The 25,880-nt window shown below is 38.7% G+C and overlaps 1 protein-coding gene across 3 annotated transcripts in view; it reads left to right on the top strand.

Moving 5' to 3' along the window:
* KCNQ1 (potassium voltage-gated channel subfamily Q member 1) overlaps positions 1-25,880 on the top strand; it is a 340,214-nt gene that overhangs the window by 234,902 nt on the left and 79,432 nt on the right. For all 3 annotated transcript variants that reach the window (XM_032692166.1, XM_032692165.1, XM_032692168.1), the window contains 2 exons: positions 58-104; positions 912-973. In XM_032692166.1, the coding sequence (XP_032548057.1) occupies positions 58-104; positions 912-973 (109 nt within the window). The remainder of the gene's footprint in view (positions 1-57; positions 105-911; positions 974-25,880) is intronic.

Raw genomic sequence — 25,880 nt, 5'->3', positions numbered from 1 at the left:
AGTGAAGATGCTGGTTCAGCTAATAAAAAAATAAGAATTATTCTTTTTGATTTATAGGTTGGACCAGTCCATAGGGAAGCCATCTCTTTTTATCTCTGTCTCAGGTAAGTTAATACAAAGGACATGTCTAAAATTAATCTGATAAAGTTATAGTTAATGGAAAATACTTGTTAAAATACTTTTCATTTTATTGCCAAATTTTTAAACAGTGTCAACCAGTTGTGCTCTGAGGATTAGGCATTGGCAATAATATTTAGTCATCAACACCTTTAAATTAGGGTTGTTCTTATTTAGATATTTAAAGCACCTACCTTCACCGAAGGTTTTGAAATGTTTGCTCTAGTCTCTCTGATGCTCACCATATTTTCAATAAATTGGTCTGCTAAGATTATGGAGTTCCTATGAAATTGATAATATCCACATAGATCTTTGGTAGCTTTGAAAAGAGACTGGAAAAGGAGCACAAAGGACTAAATTTGTTTGTGACGAGCCTAGCTGATGAGAACTCTTTATGTCATTTGAAAACTCATTTTCTACATACTTTGTGGGGGAAAAAAGGTAACATGTCACCAAATGCATTATTTCGAGTTGACTGTAGTCCTTTGTGTAATGGCAGATTGTTTTTAAGTGGCAATTAAAATATTAACTAAATTGGGAACATTTTTGTTCTCCCTGGTTAAAGCATAAAACTGAGGTTGAACATGCCTTAAACTTAAGGGCTATTAAATGCTGTGGCGTGGGCCAATGCTATAAAAAGAAATAAAAACTGCATTTAAGGAATAGATCTATCACCCTGGCAAAGGTATTCAGTTACACAGTGTTGGTGGCCTAGTTAAACACACCCTGTTGTGGCTAGCTGCTATTTTGTTATACCACCATATATTAAGTTGAAAATGTTTCTTGTTCCACAGAGAAAAGCAAAGATCGAGGAAATAACACGATTGGTGCCAGGCTGAACAGAGTGGAGGACAAGGTAAGCCTCAGTTGAACTGTCAGTGAATGAGGACATGGTTTGTGATTGAACAGTGCTTATTTCATGGGATGTGGAGGAAAATTCAGCTTAAAATAGAGTTGAAAGCCTAGCTTTTCCAGGTGATGGAGCACAATTTTTGTGGTAGATTGCATTTTTGGTTCTTACTTGTCATTTTAACAGAGTAAGACAAAAACAGACTTTAATTGATTTCTTTTTTGGGACTCTCTTGGGCTTTTTATTTTTAATTGCATATATTACATATGTCTCAATGCTTTACTTACTTCCTCCACAGTAGATAAAAGGCTCTGTTCCTTTAGTACCTCACTATATTATAGTCCCTAAGATTTCCCTTTGATCGTTGCTCTGTTGTTTATATAAGTCCACCTACAATTCCTTAGAGAGAGAAATAGCAAACGTTGTTCCATCCTGGTTTTCATTCCTTATGACAAATGAAATTTCTCCTTTCAAGTGACGTGAATCCAGAAAAATCAGACTTGTTCTATAATCACAAATTAACAGTTAAGTGCTCTGTAACCCTTTATTTCAATGCTGACTGTGCTTGAAAAATTAGATGACAGGTACAGGCTATATCATTTTTAAAAAATATAGGTTTACCTACCTTGGTATTAAGAAAAGAAAGGAAGAGTTAAGAGAAATAGTTTGAATCCTTTACTGATCTCTTACAGTGATTAGGTGAGGGAGTGAAAGAATTTCTTTACTGTAGCATCATTTCACTCATGTATCTGAACTGTTCATTCATTATTAAAGACTGAAACTTTTTCTTGAGGAAGGGAGATTTCAGAGTGTTTCTTTCACAACTGGAACTGTGATAACCTCATGAAGAATTTGTTCTGAAGAAATATCCAGCAAATATTCTGTAAACTAAAACACATTCCAGGGAATGCAAACTGAGCACCCTGATCTGTATTGATTCACTTGTGACATACCTGCTCCTTATGCATTTCTCCTCAAATACTTCAGATAAACTTAAATGAGAGTACTTAGAACTATACTTCATTCTACTGGAAATAATGGCATTTCAAAGGAAATGGGTTCCTTTTGGTATATAGGGGGACACATAGGAAGGGTGAAGTAGAATACAGGAAGGTACAGTGCATTTAGCACAAAGAAGAATCACTGTGCAGTGCTCCCTCGGATCTGTGGTTAGTATGTGTTCTTACACATGGAAGCCCTTTCCAGAAAGTTTGCACTACATTTATTTATTTTCTCTCCATAATGTCAACCGAAAGTGTGGAACACTAGAAAATGTCTTGTGACTCGTGACAGAGAGCGATGACTTTTCAGTTTGAACAAATAATTCTCAAATGACAGCTTAAGCAGCTTCTCAGTGCTATTTGTAAAATCTCCAGTGAGCCTGGGAAAGCTTTGGTGTTGTACTGGCTCAGAGATAAGCTGTTTGGGGGTTATTAATTACTCTTTTTTACATCCCTACAAATAAGTACACCGTGAATTTATAGTGACTGTTGTTTTATGTCTTTTAATGGAACTGTAAAACACTCCCTGTATAATTTTAGTATAGCCGGGGTAAATTTTAGCCTTGTTTTAAGTAACAGACCCTTCTTTCTTTGCAGTTGCATGAGGTCGTCTGTGGTTTCAGAGCTGTATGTTATCTGCCCTATACAGCTAGTCCTATCTGCAGGAATTTTATCTGAAAGTAGCTGAAAGGCTAAAAATAGAGAATTTCGGTTGGACTCAGCAAACAGTGGTTAATATAAAAACACACTGGCAATGCTGAAATCACATTTTTGCTCCAACTGTAGATGGTGGCCAAAGCTAATTTTTTTGTATTTTTACTCTCAGAGCTTGGCCTTCTCTTTCCCATAAAATACATGGTACATGGTATGCTTTCAACATACAATTAAATCCTTCCTGAGGTGAGCACTATAGAAAGAATATCTATATCAGCTGTTTTTCAAAGTGACTAAATATTTTAAACAGTTTCATCCCATTTGGTTTGTGAATTAGTTTTCAGTCTTGGATTTCAGAAGGAGAGATTTGAAGTGCTCCAGGCAACTATCAGCATCTAACCACCTCTTGTGCATTTGAAAAATCTCCTTTTTGTCAGAGGAGGCATATGTACAGCTGGCAGTACAGAGGAGTGGCACATGAAAGGGACATTTTAAAATAAAATGTGTACTGACAGGAATTATAATCGTTTAAGGTACTAATCTGACCTTTCAGGTATTGAAATCAGCAAAAAGTTGTGTTTTCTTCTTTAACTTCAGGAACACGTTCATTTGAGGTAGAGAGTTCTGTAGTCTGTTCATCTTGTGCACTGAGAGAAACTTTGACCTTGTGATATATGCAGTTTGTGATCATGAATCTAAAGATTGTTTCCTAATATACAAAAGCCAAAGGGATGAATCACTCTTGCAGGAACCTTCCTGCAGATTCCTTCCCATTAAATTTTGCAATTTTGGCAAGACACTCAAAAGGTGGTTTTGTGAATGTAACTAGAAACTGCACAGCCTGATGGGCCTTTGTGAGAAGAAATCACGATCCAACATGTAATCACAGCATATTTTGACTTTGCCATTGTTCTCTGTTGCTTGCAAAGCTGAGGGTAGCAAAGGCTGTGTTCTCCTTGAGGTGTATTGCCGTGGCTGAGTGCAGGCAGCTGCAGCCCCCGCCGTGCCCACAGCCTGATCTGTCGGGACACCAGCCAGCTGTGGTCCAGCAGGCATGTAAAGGCAGTAGTGCAGCGCCCAGGCTGAGCTCATAAACCCTGCCAAGTACCCATGGTCCAAGTGTGTGCGTGTAGCTACATTGATCCAGCCCCTCAGAGAATGCTGTTGAGCAGGATTACGGCAGCAGATCAATTTATTTGCGGTGACCAGCCTTCTCTTTTTATCCTGAAACATCTGTGAATGACTATTCAGCCTACCCTCAAGGAACCTGGCCACGGCTGGCTTGCTACCAAGCTCAAAATCAAAAACAGTTTTTCCAGATGGGCCCAGCTGTGTGTGCACAGTGCTCTTCATCCTCACACAGCGCTCTTCATCCTCACGCCGCAAGCACCGCCTGCCAGCGGCTTAATGCTGGGTGTGCCCAGCAGCTCCAGCCAGGAGCAAGCCCACAGAGCGCTTGGGAAACTCTGTGTCCTACATCTCCTATTTTCTTTTCACTGCACTAATTTTAGCTTGGCCATAAATGACTGTAATGCTAGCTTTTTAATTTTCAAATTAATCTGTTCTTTTTTAGCCTTTTGCCAACCATTAATTTAGCTATAGCAGGCACAGCGTACACTTTTCAGGTAATCAGCCAGGCTTGTTGCTTGGCTGCCCTAAGGAAATTCAGTCTTAAATATGGGCACTGCACAAAATCATCTAGAATATGCAGTGAAGGCTAAAAGTGGCAGTTCTTGGACTCTCTCTGTTGTGCCTACACACCAGACTGCCCCAGATGTCAGTAGGTCCTGCCTACAGACCTCCCAGAGTAGAATAACAGAACCCAGATTTACAAAAAAATGTTAAAAAACATTCTGAGCAGTAGACATTATGCTCTTTCTGTTGTTTTAAAAATAGGACTTAACCTTCTGCAATGATTTGAACACATTAAAGTGTGCCATTTAAGAATAGTTATAGCAATCCAAAGCAATTTTCTGGTCATCCCTTCTAAATACTCAGAATTATTCCTCTATCTGACAGTAAGTACAGTCTTAATATCAATATTGCCAAGATCATAACTAAAATCTTTCAATAGTCTTTTTCAGTTACATGGAACATTAAGAGTATATGCTATCTGTTGCTAAACTCTAACTTGTAGAGATTTGAATGGAGAGTTCTATATGTAGAAAAGGTATGTAGTAGTGAGACGTGACACCTTTTAATGTGAATCCAACAATTCTGCAAGATGGTACTAATTCCAAGCATATGCACATTTTGCATGCTTACAACTGAGAAGTTGAATCCTTGTATTCTGACTATTACTAACCCAGAGAGCATCATGGCACTTTTTCAGGTTTACTTGAAAAGCAGATAGCCCCACTTTTAAAATCAATTAAAAACAAATCTGTCACATAAAAACATCTACAGTAAAATAAATGCTGCTGTGCTGCTTGAGTTGCCTACTGGAAATCTGAACTGATCTTGGAAACCAAAACCTTTTGAGTTCTGGTTATGCTGATTTGGTTTTCTGTCTTCCATCTACAGTGTCTTTGATTGATTGTTAAACATATAGAGGCCATGTGCAGTAAAATTCTAAGGATATGATATGTATTTGATAGGTTTTTCTCTGTGAGTGCTGAGTATGGAACTTTTAAAGATAAATAAGTGCAAAGGCTTTGTTTGAGGTGGCTTTCAAAAAGTGGTGGTGTCTTCATGTTACAACATTTATGTATGTGGTATGACATATTCTAGCTAAATAATTTTCTGAAATTGTTTCACCAGAGTATTGTTTCTATCTATACATGTATTAGAAACTGGTTTGGCTGGAACAATGTTGAAGACAGTTCAGATGAACAGAATGACCATTGATAAGGCTGGGTCTAGTTTCTGATTTTATTCCTGTTCTTTTCCACTTTCTAATCAGCTAACAGCTCCCCATTGCAAAAGGTTTCGTATCTAACACTTCTCTTGTTGATTTGCTCAAAAATACATGAACTTGAGTTATATATTGCAGAGGGATTTCCCTGTAATGGTAATAAACTTACTATTTTATTGTATCGTAAGTTAAATTGTGATAATTCCATTTCTAATAATGAACTCCCAGCTCATCCAATGCAGAAAGGTTTAGGACATGCTGCAGAGACCATTAGAGGTGGTAGGTCTTTCCTTTGACCTGACCTTATGGTAGTCTTGAGGAGCCAACATTTCGATTTTCAAAAATACATGGTTTCATGTTAACAGCTTGTTCACCTCAAAGAATTCTTCATGTGCGGCCAGCTTTCCAATTTTGTGTGAAACAACTGCATAATCTAACATAGGATCGTGCCGTGGTGTGTTTTTTCCTCTATTTTGCTGGCATTCTGTAGCCTGGTAACAGTTACTGTGCTTCCTAGGGTAGCATAGCGATTAGTGCAAACTTCAAAGAAGGCCTTGACTGATTATGCCCTTCTTGCACATCAGTAAGCAATAGACAGAAACATTTTTGCTTTATTTTGAATTGAATAGAAATGCTGATGGCAAAAGACTGACAAACAACCTGACTTTCTGATCAGTGCTGGAAAGCGAGGTTAGAAACATGAATCATCAGTTGGAGAGGTGGCTTCAGGAAGTGTCTGTCATGGAAATATGCAGCACTTTCCAGGCTGAACATGCACTAGGCAGTTCAGGTATTGGCAGCTTCTGCAATAGGTGTGTGAGGATTTGCTTTCCAGATACCAAGAAGCAGAACTAAAAGCTGTGGGTTTGGCTGGAAATTTTAAAAGAAACGTGAAATCATTAAAAATCAAAAGAAGCACCAACAAGCCGTTACTCATCTTGTATGTAGTTCTTGCAATAATGCAGAAGTAATAACTCGTGGATGTGGAGGAATATTGAGGCATATGGAAGATTAAGTATCCCTATTAATTTAATCCTTAGTCTTTTTCCAGATGCTGAAGTACAAGCATACGGAAGCAATTTCAGTGCTGAACTTTGTGATGGAGGATGCCCATTTTCTGTAAATTGGACTATAACTAAGCACATCCTTGAACAATCTGGGTCATTAGGCAGCCTTACAGTTTTCCTAGCTTTTTTCTCACCTATCGGAAAGTATTTCAGTAGATAAACCACAAAAAAACTACAGATTTCCATTTCCAATATTCTTCCCATCTTGCCAGCTACAGTAAAATAAAATTATCAGGCATATATGGTAAAAAATGGAAACAAAAAAAAATTACTTGTTGTATTCATTGCTGCCAGAAGCTTCGGTAGCCAGAATAGAAACAAACTGAGAGAGAGATTAGGCGAAGTCATGGAGAAGGGCTCACTTGAGGATTATTAAACAGGATGTCTGTATGTAAACTCCAGTTTAGCAAGTACTTTAAACAGTAGTCAGCGATGAGTTGGTAAGAAAAAAAGGGAAACCATGATTTTATGTATATGTACTTTCTTACACTCCAGGTTTTTTTAAGACTATACTACAGGCCTTGCACTAGAAATAAGGTAATTGGGGCAGAGAAACTTCTGTCTTGTTCAATGTAGCCCTTTTTTGCTAGGCTGTATACACAGCTGCTTGCTACTGGATTTGGTCACACAGCCTCACAGAACATTGCTGTGCAGTGCCTTAACTCTGATCTGTTTACAAAGGCCATGTGAGCAGACCCTTGCCTGTCTGGGGGACATTCACGTGAGTGTTTGCAGAGTCATACCTTGAAGGCTGTAAGATCTTTGGAGTAGCCTTCACTTGCATCCATTTGTTAGCACTAACTTTATCTTTAGATCCGTTCGCAGCACAATGTAAAACAATCAAATTATGCATTAATTTTGAAATGGTTTAATATGAACTGTGTTAAGTGCTATGTGCAACCTGTAGGATAGTATGTAGGTGTAGTAGCTTGGGTATAGTTACAGATGTGGCTTACAGAGCAGTGTTACAAACTGTTGTGGTGTTTTGTGATCTGTTTCCAAAGTGTCAGCTCTCGGATCAGAGTAAATGTGATTATATAAAAAAAAAAAAATCAGCATTGAACATAAATAGCCACAGATGGTGAGAATACTGCAGCTCATTAGCTTATTTGCAGGAAATGAGAGTATACACTTGCTCAACGCTGATAAATGAAGTTAAGCAAGACAAAATATTATCTTTATTCTCGAGAAAACTGACTGAAGGTAGTTCAAGCTAACACACAGTGGCTATAGTAGTATTCAAAAGTGACAACTGATTAAACTCTGGTTACTCCTTTGCATGCAGTCATCTGTGATACTGCTCTACAGATTTTATGAAGAGAAAAAAAGGCATACACCTAAAGAGAAGGATTCCTGTTTAAGTGAGTTTAAGTGAGTTGTGATGAATTTTACTGCAAATTTCTAGTGCTTCTGGATGCAGACAGTAGTTGGGAAGCCTAATGCTGTGGACAGAGTGTAAACTTTTATGAATACAAAGTGTTACACATATATATATATTTTGAATACAATGGCAGTGGTGGCATGCTTGTGATCTGCACAGCTGTCTACTTCCTTATTAAGAGCAGAAATTCCAGAGGAATTTTAGGTAACACACAATATACCCTATAAAATCTAGGATTTTTTTCAGGGGGTGGGGGGGAACGGAGGAATGAAATAATGCCTTACCAGTTAATAATCTTTTAAACAATCTTCAGATTAGTTGCTGGTTTGGGAATCTGCTGGTGGTGTTTATATTTGAGTAGGTATGCAAGTGGATGTAAGGTCTGCAAATGGAGATGACTCGATCTTTTATCAAACCACATAAAGCCTGTTTTGTCTGGCATTCAAAGATAAACCCAAGCAAGATTTGAAATGTAGCCTCCATCATTCTTGTGCAGAGACTGTTTACATTTGATGTGGAATGGAGATGCATGGTGAATATGCTGAGAGAGAATGTGGAACAGTTGTATGGACTAAATACCCTGTAGAGCTGATCAGAGAAAAAGCATTTAAGTGAACAACACATGTGCACAGCATGCTACACAGAAGACTTTTATTTGTCTTTCCTATAGGTTAAAGAAATAGACATGACCATAAGATCATCTCTGAATTTTTTTGAGGAGGGGGGGTGTGTTGCAGACAAGTGACCAAAAAGCAGTCTAATATAAATGGCAAATTTTGGTTTATATCCACTAGGATGAACCTTTAGTGAAGTTACATGCATCAAATTTGGAAATGTTCCTTGTCAAAGATGTGTTTTTAGAGTGGTTTCGTTGGAATTAAAATACTTTATTTTCATTTGCAGTTGAGTATCAGAGAGGAGAAGTGCATGGAGCTGAAAGGTCTCTATTCAGGCTGCAGTCTTTTCAGTGTTAGAATCTATTCAGCTCTTGGAAAAGATTCAGAGTAAAGGAAGGTATACTCCCTTTCTTACACAATGTCCGTACCTTCTGACACTCTATCTGCTCCTCTTGTTCCCCCCATCCCTCCCCATCCTCAACTAAAAATTGCAAACCAGAAATGGTCCAGTACTGCTTAGATTGCAGGAAGAGAAATAGGAGAAGGATCCTTTGCTGTCTGACTCCTACTTAGAGCTATGGGAGACAGAGGGAAGATAAGAAGAAAAATAGACAGTCAATGAAAGTAAAATATGAACACCTGGTTCAAAATATACCTACCACTTCTAGAGCTCAGGAAACCAAGGTGGCAAATACAGTTTTCTCACATCCTTCTCTGTTCCTGCACCCTACCCACTGGAGTTGCCACAAAACTACAATTCACCTTTCAACACAGAAATTAAGATTTGCCTGACTTTTATAAAAATCTGGAACAATTATGATTACAACAACTTTTTACATGTCTTTAAAATATCCCACTGTTTCAGCAATTAGCACATGACTGTGAACCCATGTCATAGGTTCTCTTTCTGTCCCAAACTAACTGATGCTACACTTGGTAGCTCCATCCAGCACTGGCACTGTGTGATTGACCTGGTATGTCACGGGCGTCATACTCTGATTAGCTGCCTCCCTTTAGATGGACTTTTGCAGTAGCTTTGTTATTTTCATCATAGCATGAAAGCTCCTGCTCTGACAGGTTAAACACACAAAATAGAGAAGAGAGAAAGAAAAATATTTTTTCCCTCTTTGACAACTAAGGTGCAGGAAGCGACTTGCCTGAGGTATCACAGTGGCATCTGTGGCACAGACAGGAATTTGACTTACGCCTTATCTGGGGCTTAACCACAAATCAGCATTCCTTTTTGTTATTCTGTTTAAATGTCCCTCTAGTTTTGAATAGTTATATTGGCCAGTGCAGGGTTCAACATAATCGTAGCCCATTAATACTAAAACCATCCAGTACTTGAGAACAGCATATATAAACACATAAACCACACCAACCCAGCCAATATAAATGTACTGGAACTATTTTAGACAGTACAATTTAAATAATCTAGAAATTAATCTACTAGCATCATTTTGTAGCCCAGGAGTCTAGGGGTGGAGAGGACTGAACTTGTTTACATGACACAGAAACTGTCCTACATGTAGATAATTATGCATGTAATATTGAAAGCTAAACAAATTATATTAAATGCTGTATCTGCACGGTCAGGCAGAGAAAAATATTCCAGTGAGTTCAAATATTCATGTAAGTTTCTATTTTAAAAGTCTTGGATCCAACATTGCTCGCCATTGACCCTTCTGTGACATCTGTTCATCTTGGGTTTATTTCAATTTCTTTCTCTCTCTTTTTTAAACAGATGACTCCACTTAAATCAACACTTGGTTTCCATTAGACAGATAGAAGGTGATTCACTCAGTAACATGTGCATCTTTATCTAGTTAAGTCCTAATGGCCTTAATATATCAAGTAAGCTGGTGTGATTAACAGCACTAAAGGCTTTGTCAGACATTTCACCTAATAAATACTGCCCTTTGTCCAGCCATAGGAAAAGAGTGAACAAATACATTCTGTTAAACTGAAAAAGTGTATGGCCCTGCAAGTATTCTAAAATTATCCCTATAAAAATATATGTTGACAATAGAAGTTACATCTACATCTCTGTCTGTGTTTGTATATGTCTGCCAATCCCAGCGTGCATTGGCTCTTTGCCCTGCCTGAGTTGTCCTTTTTCTGCTTTACCATTTTGTGATCCAGCCACCATTTGGGTATGATTTTCCTCCTGTTCACTTGTGCTTTGTGAAGATTCTTGTGATGGTTCTTTGTCTCTGGTTGTCATAGCTTATCTCTCCTGGGGTAGTTGGATATGTGAGCATTAGTTGTGCCACTCTACTTAATGTTAGCAATAGAGACATCTGACTTGGCTTAACTATCATGTAAAATAATCCTGCCAAATGAGGCAGTCAAAACAAAAACCCCAAGAGTAAAATATATTCAAAATGTCAACTTGAATGGAGACAGTGTCCTTGCTTGATCATAGCTGAAGTTGTCTGGAAGCTTTCCAGTGTTGCCACCAGTGTCTATGATTGCATACTGTGATCATCAAGGTACTGAAGGAAGGCTTTATTCTGCTACTCCCAAGATTCTAGAGAGTTTCAACAAGAAGAGTTTTACAAGAGAACACCTTAGAAAGAAAATGGGCAAGGGTAATTTTTGCTTCTTCTCACAAAATGACTGGCTGAGCCATGATCTTCTACCTCTGTGTTTGCTTAATGTTACATGAAGGAGCTTTGGCCAAGCTGTGAGATCAACCAACTGGTCACACAGAGCTGTCACCATAATCTCTCAGCAGAAATTTGGTAGCAGAAGTGACTTGGAAGTAACATAGTGCTTTCTCACTGATGCAAAGGAGTTGTGGTTTCGGCTACAGCACAAACTTCATACTCTTCTGTAAAACACAGTGCCCTGCAGGCACATTAGCCTAGGGCCCAGAGATCCAACTGGCAGCATTTGGGTGGCACTACATCCACTCATGACATATTGGCTTTGCATGATGCTTTGCAAAGGTCCAGCTGTTTCTGTATTTAGCACTGGTTCAGCTGTCTTTGCAGCACACTGTGGACTTGACACAATGCTCATAATGAATGGGTCATTCAGAGGCTGCTCCAAGATGGAGGTTGACAAAGCTGGTTTTGAATCCAAGACTTCTGAATCTCTGTGAAAAAGAATTTAGGAAACTCATGGCAGCTAGAAAAAAAAGGTAGTGGAAAGTAACTTCCTTTGCACAGAGAAAGGGGAGGAGGAGGAGGATCAGTTAGTGGTGCTACATTTGAGAATGAAAAGGACACTGGTTCCTACAAACAAGGTCACCTTCGTTTTGTTTTCTGCGCACTGGCTGTACAATTTCAGTGAAAAAAACAGTTAAAGAGCATTATACCAGACCTGAAAAAAAAAAAAAGATCTTTTTATGTTGTTGGTTTGGAGTGGGTTTTTTGGTCATGAGTAGTCATGGATAAATCCAGAGTCATGGGTAGTTGTGGTAAATCCACAGGGCCCAACTTGATGCATGTATTTTTATGCCAAGTCCAAGCAAATAGTTTCCTTTTTTCTCCTGTTTTTGTTCCTATTCAGTCCTGAGATGGCTGCTGTAATAAAAAACTCACCAAGTGTAGTGCTTCACTGATTTTGATGGCTACAGGATTGGCATTCTTTCTTGCCACTGCTGGTGGAAGGTCTGCGAGGGGAAAGTAGGAAAACAACAGCCTTTAGACCTTCAGTTTTATTGTATGGCATATCTGAAGGTATAAATAAATTAGGATACAAACAAATTCGTTAGATATATCAGTGACTGCTACATTTTTATTATTATTTAAAGGGCTACATGTTAGAGGAGTGGGAATTATACTGTGAAACAAAGCCGTAAAAACAACTGACCTAAATTCTGATGTTCTGGTGCTGTGAATTTCCCCATCTGTACCCTCCCCACACCTTGCTTTAGAGAGGCTTGTGCTGATTTATAACTGTGAAGCAAAGAAGTGATAAACTCGTAAGTGCAGCAGAAAAATGTGGGGAAAAAAAATAATTTTTCTGCCTTCAGAGGAACAGAGGTGCACTCAGGGAGTTGAAGTCTTTGGGATCTATGGCCTCTTTGCAGTGCAGAATTAACCTCAAGTGTATTTTTCTCTCCATTTGCCCTGTATTTTCTCCAGCTTCGATCTGTATCATAACCTTGAATTGGTACCTTCAATCTTCTCGGCTTCAGCTACTGAGTAAAACTGGGGGTGCTCATCTAGGCTGTAAGCTCTTAGAGCTCCAGCCTTGTTAAGTGTTTAGATGGAACTTTTCTGATTTTAAGTGATGCTGGGATTTGGATATTATCAATGGCAAATAGTAAAACAGAATTCTAGACCAGAAGATTTGTGTGTTATAGATGCCTAGGCTTTTAAACATAAAATAAAACCCATGTAAATGCAGCAATAACAAAACATAGGTATTTTCAGTGCTAGATAAATAACTAGTAGATAGCTAGTAGAACTCCAAAAACGCTGAAGAACTTCAGAAATTGTCATATAAAAATGTGGATTCATCCATTTTTGTAGTAGGATTGTAGGGGGCAGAGGGAGGGAAGAAACCAGTTACCAAGGTGAATTATTAGAGGTGAATTGGGTTAGATGTAAGGCCAGAAGAATATTATTGCTACATATACAGTACTATTTCAAAAATTTTGTGTGATGTTTTGACCACAGTTTCTCCTGGAGGAAGTTATTGCTAACCTTGGGGAAGGCAGGCATGTTAACTTTAAATTGAGATTCCTTCTGGTAAAAATCTCTCACAAGTGTGTTATTAATTCACAATAAAAGTGAGTATTTTAAGGAATTTAGATGACTTCTTTAATGACATGTAAGTATTTTTTCAGAGTAGAGTGATGTCTGCAGAGTACATACTGGTCACACTCAGAAATGCTTTCTTTTTAGGACACATGTGGAAAAGCATAGGAACAGTACTAATATTTTAGTAGGCAAAGCATCCAGGAAGGCCTTGGAAGAATATGGTACACATCAGTTTAAGGGAAAACTAGATATCTTTTTTAAATGATCTAAGAAAGTTAACACAAATTAGGTATGGTGGTAGGAAGGTAAGGTCAGAGACTGGTTTAATTAGAGATTTAATTAAGGATGAAATTGTATTAGCTCATCTGGCAATTATCAGGCAATAACTGATGGAATGGTGATCTGCTCTCCTTCATCAGCCTCACATAAGGCTGAGGGAGCTGGGGCAAGAGTGTGTCTCCTTGCTGTGCTAGCAAGTACATGTATTGAACCCTGTGACATCTATGAACTTGCAGCAGCTTGAACCTTGATTCTAACATGGATCCAAGAGCAGCAGGAGGGCATTGTAAAAAAAAAAGCCAAAACCAACAAGTGGTGCCAACAAATAAAAATTCCTTTCCAGTTTCAAAAAAAAATTGTCTGGGGAAGTGTCAGAGCACATCCAAGATCTCCTTGGGTGTTGTCCTGATTCTCAGCGATGCGGAAGGTAGAAGGTACCATTGGAAGCATTTGAGAGGGCTCTCTCTGGCAGGGCAATGCATATGCATGTACATGCAGACTCCTGTTTACCTCTAGCAAGCCTTGAGCTCAGAGAATTGTGAGCTTTTCTCCCCATTTTATACCCAAAAGAAGCAGAAGTCTTTTTACAGTGCGAAACCCCATTTTCTTCTCCTTCACGGTAGAAAATCCCCCTCTGCATTGAAACTGAGAAATTTGCACTCCGTATTAAATAATAATGGGGTTTATTGTAAAAGACTCGGTTTATTTCCGCCCTCCTCCCAAGCTTTCTTTCATTTCACCATAGGTTTGTTTTGTGCTGAAATGAAGCTGCGAGATACACATTGAACAGAAATCAAAGTGGTGCTTTCATCGCAGTCCTGAAGCTAATCACTTGGCTTGCTGCTACAGGCATCTGCAGGCACCTTGTGCTGTGGTACAGTAGTGTTATGGCTTTGGAGGCCCAACTATTTTAAATCATAATAGTGACACAGTATGCATACGCTCTTTCAAAGAGCCTGGGCAAGCCACGCTGAGTTGATTTTCTTGGCACACTGTGTACCTATAATTTTGTCTTATGTTTTGTAATGTCGGTATCTGGGCATAGAATCAAAAAGCTCCACTGAATATATGAGACCTTTTTTTAAAAAGAAAAACACAACAACAAACACATTCTTTGGGTTTAGATTGATAATATTCCTTCTAACAGCTATAGATGTTTAAGAACAAAGGAATTTACCAGGGGAAAAAAAGGAAAAAGAAACTTTATGATTATGGGGAATGTTTTGAAGTTTTTTTTGCAAGACTGTGTTAGTGATTTGTTAGTGATTTTTTTAGTTTTGTTAGTGGTTTTTTAGTGATTTTTTTCTACTGTGATTTTGTTTCTCTGCTAGTATGCTTAAGTGACTGGGTTACTCAGGACAGTGGGAAATAAGTGATAACCTTCCATGAAACACCTGAAAAGCCATGGATGTGCTGTGATGAGATGATTTAGTCTAAAATAATTGTCTGACGGCCACAGTTTATTCTGTGTTGATTTCCATTTTTTGTGCTGCTTAAGAAAGTAAAGTCATGATAGGAGGATTTAATTCTGTTACTCCCAATTTTATCTCGCAATAGCCTGGTTTTCAGAGGTGGTGGCAGACACTGTGGATGCTCAGCATCACTTAAAAGTTAACCCCTACCTTTTATCTGGAAAGGAATCTAATGCTGTATTGCCTGTACATGGTTGTAGAGACAGCTGCTTTTCACAGTGAGGACACTGAGCATCTGAAAAGCTAAACCTACCCTTGCTAATCTCTGTGAAAACAGGAAGAGTAGAGTTCAACAAGGTTCTCAAACAATCTATAATTTGGGATAATGGGGTAATTAACCTCATGATAATAGCATGAAATGGATGAACATGGATAGCTGCATCAGGCTTCCTTCATGTACAAACAGAAGACCCAGCTTCAATTGGAAAGTAACTAAGAGGAGCTTTTCTGTTTCTGTTTTCTATTTATTGTATGAAACTGGTAAATGCTATCTCAGGGATGAGGCTGAGGAAGAAGATATCTCCTGCTAATATGCTTTGCTTTTCCTATGTAGGAAAAGCCTGAATACAAAGCTAAAAAGAGAGTGAGTGAGCTTTTATTGGTGCTTTTTTTTCACTCCCAGAAATCCATCACGGTAGTATTGGAGTATTACAAATGAGAGCTTTTTGTGCATGCCTTTTTTTTGGCCATCCCTAGCTATTTTCTGTGCATTGATAATTGACTACTCTTAAACATAATATTGAAAGATTGCTGTGATCAGAAGTTTCCATATTTTCTCATTGATTTTTTTGTTTCTCAACTCTGAGAAAAAGGCTTTTCTCTACCACTGTACATTGCATCCAGTTTTTCTCATCTTCATTTTTAACTCAGATTTGTCTGTTCCCTATGAGTGCTGGTGCTGATGCTTTACCTAAGTAGTCAGACTTGCCTGCTTCTGTCAAAGACTTTGTGATGCTGTCCTTGGTTACCAGAGGTAGGAAGAAGAGGATAGCTTGGTTTTGGTACCATGTACCTAAAGCTCTTCCAAAAGTGTGTTCTGTTTTCAGACAACAGGATTTGATTTCAGAAAATTAGTCTCTGTAGCTGGTTTTAGGGAGGCAGATTGGTTGAAGTTTACAACCTCTTTTTGTTTAGCCTTTGGAACGGTGCCATGGAGTCTCAAGTTTCCTGTATAAAGACAGATCTGTATTCAGTCAGAAGGTAACCAGGCAAGGTACATGAAGGCTGCAGGGTGAATGGCTCTTTCAACAATTAAATCAGTTTGGGGTCTTTAAGATCCCAGCAGTGCGTTGTCTCAAGACAGTGTTGAGCAGGCAAAATTCTTAAAACCATCAGGGGGCCAAAATAACCACCCTTGAACAAAACAAAACAAAACAAAACTTCAGAAAATACTAAACAGCAAAAAAATTCCGACAAATCTCATAAACCTTATGAAGTTGTTTGGCTTTTGGGGGAATCAGAGGAGGTGAGCGCTACTCACATCTTCATTTCCTTCCCAGTGAGTCCTGTGTGCTTTGGCTGTTCACATGCATACACATGGGGAATGATATCTCTTGCAAAATATCTTGGTGCACTGTGTTCTGGGAGCACATTCGCCAATGCACCTTGAGTCTGAGGATTAAGGATTTTAAACAGTTATTCCTGCAAATAGAGGATTCACCTTGCTCCCTGAAACTGAAGGTGTCACTCTACAATTAATAAATCATATTCATACATTACTCCAGGATACAGAAGGTTTGTCCTAGGCTTAAAAAAAAAAGAGAGGAAGAAAAGAAACAAGCTCTTAGAAACATTGTGTTCAAGTAATGGCAGACTTGACAGCATTGTGAGAGATGCAGTAGTGAAGACTTGTGTTTTTATAATCTGGTTTTCCTGATTTTGTCAAATTAGTGAGGAAATGCATCTCCTGTTTGATTTGCTCATTTGTCTGTTGGTGCACTGTAGCCTTTCCAGTTGCATGCTATTTGATTCTTTTTTTTTTTCAGTAATTTACAGAATAAATTCAATCATGAAGAAAAAAAAATGTTAGGAGTCTGATTTTGACCATTTTTCCACATGTTTTGGAGAAGTTTGCAAATTGTCTCTTGTGTGTAAGTTCATCCTTGAATATCATCAAGTTGACTCCACCAGGACAGTTGTCTAAACTTTTCCGTTTTCAGTGTGTATCTTTAAAACATTAGAAAACTTGATGTTTCACTGTACCTGAGCACCATACATCTCTCCTCAGAAAACATCACCACATCAGTGATGGTTTATTTAGAAAACTTATGAAAGCCCCAGTATTTTTGGATTATTTGTGGGACCTTTGTTTTGGTAAAACCATGAGGCTAAGGCCTGAACTAATTTCATGTAATCTTAGACATGCTGAACCTTAGCACTGACATCCCTTTCCAGGCAGCTGAGAAAGTCTTTATCCTCAAGACAGCTTCTGCAGAGAAAGTGTGGTGAACCCAAGGCTGCTACAATGTGCAGAGATGAATGGCAATTACCAGGTGTCTTTGTGAGGTCCTGGCAATCTCTTACTTTTGCTCATATTACAAGTGGGTCCATTGTGACCTGGATTTTTGCAGGGATATCCCTAAATGGTAGGTCTTGCAGTGAAACTTTTCCAGAGGTAAGCATTTCTTGTGCTCTTTTTCCTCTCAATTTCTGGTTTTCTAAAGGTACATCTGATACAAAGCTGTTCAAATATTTGTCTTTAAACAAATGGGTTGAAGAAGTGCTCAGAATAGGGGAGAGAGTATTGGATTTTCCTGATATTGACTGGTGGCTGTTTTATTTTGATTTTTATGCAATGCTAATTATTTTTTTTGCTCTATCCTTCAGCTAAGCAAGAAATAGGTATGAAGTCTGGTTCACTAAGTGTGTGAGGTGATGCCAAGAGGTGTCAAATAGTCCTTTTCTGGCAACAATGGGCTGTTGTTTAGTATCCTCATGCAGGTTAACCACAGAGTTGCTCCTGAGAATCCTTCTGATTTATGATGACATTGTTGGCAACAGCAGAAAGCTCTCTGGCAGTGCTTTCCACAGTGCTGTGTCAGCAGTTTCTTAGGTATACACACACACACTCTCTTAATGTACAGTTGTAGCAGAGAATCCTGGGCCAATTCTAGTATTCATCCTGGGGTTTTTTTGCACTTAAGTGATGTTTGTTCAGCGATAATGTATCTACCTATGTCTCTGATTGCAAATTTAGTGTCTATACAAATTACAAAACTGTTCTAGTCAGAACAGCTGTGGGAAATGAATGAAATTAATTATATTGATCCTGTGTTGCAAGTGCCTTGCTAGGAGGAATTCCCTGGGAGGGAAGGAGATAAGTAATTTGGGTTCTACAAGTACAACTTGTCTTAATCAAGTATATAAAATGTTATCAGAGAAGCAGCTCTGAATTCACATGTGCAATAATTATAATACAACTAAAAATATAATTTGTCATCAGAACAGAGTTTCTGCTATGTTTAAAAGATAAGACTTTTTCAAATTGAAGGGGAAAAAAAGCCTTTCATCTGCATATATCAGAATTTGCATTAAAATATTGATATCCTGTAGTATCATTCTTGATGCCCTCTTTCTACCTTTCCCTCTGTCCCTCTAGAATTAAAGCAGCTCTGCCCTGCCTTGACTTGTATATAGTTTGTGCTTCATCTGTTTCTTACTCCTGTTCTCTTATTGAGAAAAAATCCAAACAAAAACTACACAAATATGGAACTCCTGAAATTTGTATCTTCGACCTCTATCTCAAGGATTTTGAGGTTGCTTTTTTTTTTTCTTCTGATTTTGATAGGTCCCTCACTACTTGGTTTGTCTAGAACCAGCTACAGTTTTGTCTGTTCTGAGGCAGTAATATCATGTAATCCTAGCCCCTGAGTCATAGATATTTTGCTAATATTGAGCTACATACTATATTGTAACAATTTCTCAAAGCAGCCTGTGGGCTATCTGCTCAGGTCCAGTTGAGATCTGGAACAATTACATAGTTCAGGCTCTTACTCTTTATTCCAGTTTGTAAATGCATAAATATAAAGAAGCCAACATAAACCATTTTTTTTTTTTGTTCCTATATTGGTATTTTATTGCATCTTGTAAGTACATGGTGCAGAATAACAAAGTTAATGATAAATGATGACCAAGAGGAGGGATAAATGCACATGATCACAAGTGGGATGGAAAGCATTGGTGAGGCATCCTGCTTTTGGCAGAGATGTGTGGGAATAACCAGACTATAGCCAGAGTACACCACGTTTAGCTCCAAATTATTCCTTTGGATACAAGTCCCACAGGCACCACAGGTATGACCTTTTCTTCTATTATGTCCCTCTCTACTATGATGTTGTCCAACATCTCAATACCTTTTTTAAAAAAATAATTTTTAAGAAAATAATTTAATACCACCCATTGAAAAAACATTTCTTTCTTAATTTTGCAAAGACTATTGCAGTTAATATCTAGACATGCCTAGATTTAGGGTTCTCTGTTTTTCCTAAAGAAATTCTTATAGTCTATGAGTGACTAATAAAATTGTTTTGTTGGATAAGAAAAGTCCTTGAATAGACATTCTGCCTTTCTGTTTGGATAAGTGGTTATTTTGAATAACTTGCTTGATGCTAGCATTTGGAAAAATGCTGAGTTCTTTCATATTGTGGAAGTACTCTTGGTTACAAATGCATGAAATGCAGCTTCACAGCTTCAGTAAAGAGAATACAGTAACGTTCTTAAATAGATTCATGATGTACCTCACTTGGAATACAGCAGGAGCAGATGTAAACTGTAGGAACATAGAGGATTGGGAAAATGTCTGCAATAAAGGTTGTGTTAAGAACTGGGCTATCTCAATTACAGAGTTGACACATTTGCAAGATAGTATGGCTATATCCTTAAATTGGGTAGAGAAAACCAGAAAAACAAAAAAAGAAGAAAAAAGAAGAAAGCAAAACTAATGTAAAATTTTCTGCAGATTTCATGTCTGTATTCTTCAGTGATTTTTTTCCCAGATTTTTTTGTCTGAAACCTGGAATCCTGGAAGCTGATTTCCTTTCCTCTCTCCAGTCTTTACTGATGTGTATCATCTGATTTAACCGCAGTTCCCAAGCTCACCTCAGCCAAAACTTTTTTCCAGGTGCTTCCCACTCTATCCTTATATGTGGTTTTTTTCTCCCATTTACGTTTGAATGGGAGGGTTTTTTCCTATCTTATCTTGGCTCAGACAGGATTAATTGGCAGTGCTGAAAAGTCTCCTGCACTCACTTGTGTTGATCTCAGTCTTGGCATAACCACCACCAGACCTGAATATCAGACAAAGTGGAAGTCCTGGGGTTTTGCTGCTTGGGAGCATGGGCTAAATGACTGCTAAGGGATATTTGCTGCTGGCATCTCTGTACTGGGAAGGTAAAACTTGTCATTTTCCAGACAGTAATACTGTGAGTTTCACATGATTAGTAAGAAATAACATCCTTTGTCCAAAATCTTGTATTATTAGAATTAAGTTTTCTGCTTCAGATGCAGGGCCAGAGTTTTCCTAAAAAGTATTTCCCCCTTTTTTTTTTTTTTGCATAAATTCATTTTTCTTTGATATTGTTCTTAGAAAAGGCAACTAGTTTGTCTGAGTTTTCAAAAAAAATTTGAGGCAGATATTCAGCATTAAAGAAATCAGGCCAAAAGGTTGTACTTTGTCAGAATTAGTAAAGACTTATCATCTCACAGGAAGCGTGGGATAGGCTATACAACTCCTAATGTATTAGTTACAACTCTTAATATTACCTGAGTGAACATCTGATCCATTTTGCAATTTTTAATATACATTTTGATGATGATTATGTAGCCTTTTACAGTTAAGCATGTGTCAAATGCTAACTGAACGAGGGAAAGCAATGCCCTCTTAAGGATTTGATTTTATGAGTGTGGAAAATGAGTTTTCTTGTCAGTCTTCTAAAGCCTGTAATGATTTCTTCTGCCAAAATACCCAGCATTGGTGAGGCAGTATTATTTACTGGTGAACAAGCAATTTGCTGCACTGGGTAAATAGGGATATAATTCCAGGAAAGCGCAAAAATTAGGAATCTCCAACTTGTTGAGGTCCTTCTGAAGGGCTACACAGCCCTGTGGGGTATCGGCCATTCCTCCCAGCTTTGTGTCATCAGTGAACTTGCTGAGGAGGCATCTGCCCCTTCACCCAAGTCTTTGATGAGTAAGTTAAACAATGCTTGGCCCAGTATTGAACCTTGGGGGGCACCACTAGTGACAGGCCTCCAACTAGACCTTGTGCCACTGATTACAGCCCTCTGGAATTATGATGTTGCAATACACTGACACTTAAGAATCAACCAGCTGTTTTCAAGATTGTTTTCACTCTACCTTACTGAGTGTCTCATTAATCTCAATATAACTAGAAGCGGGGTCAAGAAAAAGGCAGTAAGTTTCTAGAGCTGACTCTGAAAAGCACCGGGAACCAAACAGCAATAGCTATTTAACTAGCTAAATAGCAATTTAACTCTTAATCTAAGGGAGAGATGAGATGATGTTCTTTACATACTTCTCCGAAACATGAAAAAAAATTACACGTGCATGACAAAACAGAGGTAGAGAGTGGACATTAGGATAATGCAGGGTTGCTTGGCTTTTGCTTGCAAGTCTGCCTGAACTGCAAGTGAACAATTACACACTGGTTTTTTTACGCTGCTTTAACCCTCTGGGCTCCGCTGACCTTCGCTGTAGTGGGTTGCTCTCTCTGGAAGTGTTAGCTTAGGCTGCAGTGCGTTTCGAGGTTATTTACTCATTGTAAAAACATCTTGTTTGAAAAAGACTATTCCCAAATTTAATGTTGCACACTTGGCTTTAATTCATCAAGGTTCTTAAGTATGTGCCCTGCGTAAGTATAAATGACTACTGTCCACTTCAGTTGGAAGTACTATTGCTTCAGATTTATATTCTGCTTAAGTAGCTTGTTGGACAGAGGTCTTCATTTGTAGTTAGGTTTCTTTTGGGGTTTTTTTCCAAACTTTAAAAACAACTGTGAGTGTACTGTTTTTAAAAACTTTCAGGTTTTACAAGAAGAGTAGAATCACAACTGCCGTGGCCTTTTGTCTTTGTATGTCTAAGTCCTGCTTAGTCTGTGAAAGCAGAGGACCCTAACCACATGCCCTAAGATCCATGTATGTCTAGAAATGTTTAACTTCCTTATCTCCAGTGATAAGGACCGGATAATTTGCCAGGACAAAAACATCAGATTCCCAACAATCAGATCATTGCAATGAAATTGGGGCTAAACAACTTCAGAAGCTCACTTTATGTGCAAGTAGGCTACATCATACAGTGTTGACTGCTGAAATGCAGCAGTCCCATGTGTCCCACTCATTTATGCAGGAGAAATCATGAGATTTCCTTCCAGTCCGTTATTCCTTTTCACCAATCAGCACTGTTGTATAGGATTTAGAAAGCTGCTGATAAATCTCACCTGGCAGTACGGATTAGTGGAAACAGCTTTCATTAAAGCTGGAAGTGCTTTTGAGATGTCTGCAAGGTAGGTCCATGAGTTATTTTTCTCTTATTTTATGCAATGAAAAGTCTTGTCACATCTTGATCACAGGACCAGATCCTTCATAGTGAAAATAACCATGAAGTCTGCTTAGAAAGGAATTAGCTGGATGTTTCCCAACAGCCTGCTAGATGGCTAAGGCTGCAGGGGGGCGGGATGTGACAGGCAATCCTTTCAGCGCTGCTACAATTGGGCTGGTTAAAACAGCTCAAAACATGGGGTGTAGCATCCCCAGCCTGAGTCACCTGTCTAAATACCAAACTCAAATCACAGGCTACGTATGCCAAGGTTGGTGGTTCTGACACTGGCTTTGGCAAGGCCCAAGTCTACTTGCAGACCCAGTCTTTATCATATGGGGGCCTCAAATCCTTATCTATGTAGGAGGGATGGGATATTTCCTTCCTTCTGCTTATTGCTTTCTTTGTTTATTTTAAACCAGAAAGTTCTTTGCAGGTGTCTCAGCAGCTTTCAGGTGATGGCTGATAATCTTCTTTTTCAACTGTCAGTGTAGCTGATGACATAGATAAACTGAAAGAGAGAGGCTGAAAATCTCAATAAGTGGTTTCCTTCCTCTGACCATTCAGTGAGCTGAACTGACATGTAACCAACCAAGGTTTCATATTCTCCAGAATATGCCCATCTGGGGAATTTGGTATTTTTGTTCCTGGATTCTTGTCTCAGTTCACCCTTGCTGCCCACTAGTCTCTGAATTAAATGCCGTTTGCTTAAAGAGACACCTGGGTTGTGGTGCACCCATCAGTCACAGCAACTGTATCATAGAATGGTTGGGGTTGGAAAGAACCTTAAAGATCACCCAGCTCCACCACTGCTTCCACTAGACCAGGTTACTCAGAGCCCCTTCTCCAGCTTAAAGCCATTCTCTCTTGTTCTGTCACTACGTGCCCTTGTAAAAAGTCCCTCTCCAGCTTTCTTGTAGCCTCCTTTAGGTACTGGGAGGTGCTGTAAGGTCTTCCCGAAGCCTTCTCTTCTCCAAGCTGAACAACCCCAACTCTCTCAGCCATTTTCATAGAGGAGGTGCTCCAGCCCTCTGATCAACTTAGTGGCCCTTCTCTGGACCCATTCCAACAGGTCCACATCTTTCTTTTGTTAGGGGCCCCAGAGCTGGATGCAGCACTCCAGGTGGTGTCTGTCCAGAGCAGAGTAGAGGGGCAGAATCCCCTCCCTCGACCTGCTGGCCACAATTCTTTTGATGCAGCCCACAATTGTCCTTCTGGGCTGCAAGTGTGCGCTGATGGGTTATATTGAGCTTTTCATCCACAAACACCCCAAGTCTTTCTCTCCAGGGCTAGTCTCAATCCATCCTCTGCCCAGTCTGTATTTGTGCTTGGGATTGTCCCAACCCAGGTGCATCAAATTCATGGAACTGTTGTAGAATTAAGTTGTTTGGTTATGTGCAATCAGTGTAAGTTTACAGAAACTATGGGGAAAAAAAAAAACCATGAAGATATGAATTTTCTTCAGCAGATTCTTTGAAAAGATACAACCCACAAAGCCTTGAAAGTCTAAAAATTCAAAACAATAATAATTCCAGATATGAAATGGGAAAATCTGCATTTAATGTGATTATATCAATAGCTGTCATTTCTTCCTAAGCCAAACATGACATCTCTTTGCATTGTTTTTCAGTGAAAGCACTCATCTGTATGCTTGTACATAATCTGGCATTTCTCCCATCTGTTCTGTGGATAATATGTTGGGATTTTTTCTAATTGTAGTAATTACTTGTCCATCAAAAATAGTTTTGTTAAATACATCTGAGGAGGAACTATGACACTGAGTATTTTTCATTGAATGTTATTACATGTACATTTTCGTAGTGCAACCTCTAATCTTTTATAGCTGAGTTGAAAGAGAGAGATGGGAGAAAAAGTATAGATAATTTACTAGCTACTGACAAAGTCTCCAGATAGGCAGAGGATGGGAGTTGCTTCAGGAAGGGAGAATTTCCATTTCTACAGGGTGGTTCCAAGGGCACTGCTTCTGATGTCTTCCCCTTCCCGCAGTCACTTTGATTTAAAGGAGCTTAAGTATATCCATGGTCACTTTGAGCCCTACTTCAGTTCACATCAAAGTGTGTAGAAAAACTGGCAATTAACTTTAAGGTTGTAGGATCATGACCTTGCTTCTGAGATCAGAAGTAGGATCACAAGTAGCAAGTTAGGCATTGTTACACTTCAGGACAGTAACACCTATAAAGCCAGTAAATTTCAGGGGCCTGTATTCAGCTCTGAGGGGAACTGATCATTGATTTTAAATGTCTATGTAATTGTGCTTGGGAGAAATCTCATTACATTTTTCATAATTTAAAATATTTTTACAGGTTTTTTTCCAAAGCTATTTGAGAATTTTTTTTGCAAGAAAGTTTTAGTAAGGTACTTTTCCTATCAGGAAAACAAAAAATTGTAAAAACCTATTGTGCAATATATATATATTATTTGTAAAAGTACATTTTGGTTGAAGCACTTAAATTTCATTTGAGGAATCAGTCTAAAATTCTGATTACCAGGCAACTCTACCTGCTGTTTAAGTGCCATTTAGAATGTCTGCAGAGGTCAGCTAAGTTTGTGCTGGCATGTGCAGGTGAGCTGCTGCATTATCTAACTGCAGTTAGGAACACACATCTTCGTTCTCCCATCCCATCAGGTTCCCTAGTGGATGATGACCCTGTGAAGTTCTGTGCTTAGAGATTTGTGTGCTGTAAGGCTGGTTGTTCAGGCAAATATATTTCAAATATAAGGCAAATATATTTTAAGGGAAATATATTTCAGCTAAAGGGCATGGTCCTTCTGGGATGATGGGAGAAGTTGACCATCTGAACTGCTTTTGCTGCGGGGCAGCTCTGCTGCTCCAGGTGGACATTGTGCAATGTCTTGCCAATTCCAGAAATAGTATTTTGACAGTGTCTATTTTACTCATTCAAAAAAGAATTTGTATTCACGTACAACACTGTGGCACTTTGTGTTTTGGACTGACGTGTACTTTGCCTGCCAGATAAACATAATGATAGTCTCTTTTCCCACGAGAATTGTTGAGAGTGGACTCATTTTCAAACTCTTACACTGTCTTGAGTACAAGCTGCTTTTACCAGAGGAGGTGCAACACCACTTGAAAAGTATTGATTTCTTTAGTGATGCGCAGTGCTAACATCAAAAAGTCCCTCACTTGGGCTTGATGTGCTTTTCATTAAAGCTCCTTGGAGGTCAAACGATGCCAGACTGGGTCCCAGAGGCACAGAGCAAAGAACCAAAGAACTCTATGAAGTTTACATGACACAGAAACACTTTCTGCATATGGCTTTGCACAGAATACTCACTTTGA

Source organism: Chiroxiphia lanceolata, chromosome 6 (assembly GCF_009829145.1).
Source record: "Chiroxiphia lanceolata isolate bChiLan1 chromosome 6, bChiLan1.pri, whole genome shotgun sequence".
Taxonomy (NCBI): domain Eukaryota; kingdom Metazoa; phylum Chordata; class Aves; order Passeriformes; family Pipridae; genus Chiroxiphia; species Chiroxiphia lanceolata.
The sequence above is the reverse complement of the archived record's forward strand: the minus strand, read 5'-3'. Positions and strand labels throughout refer to the sequence as shown.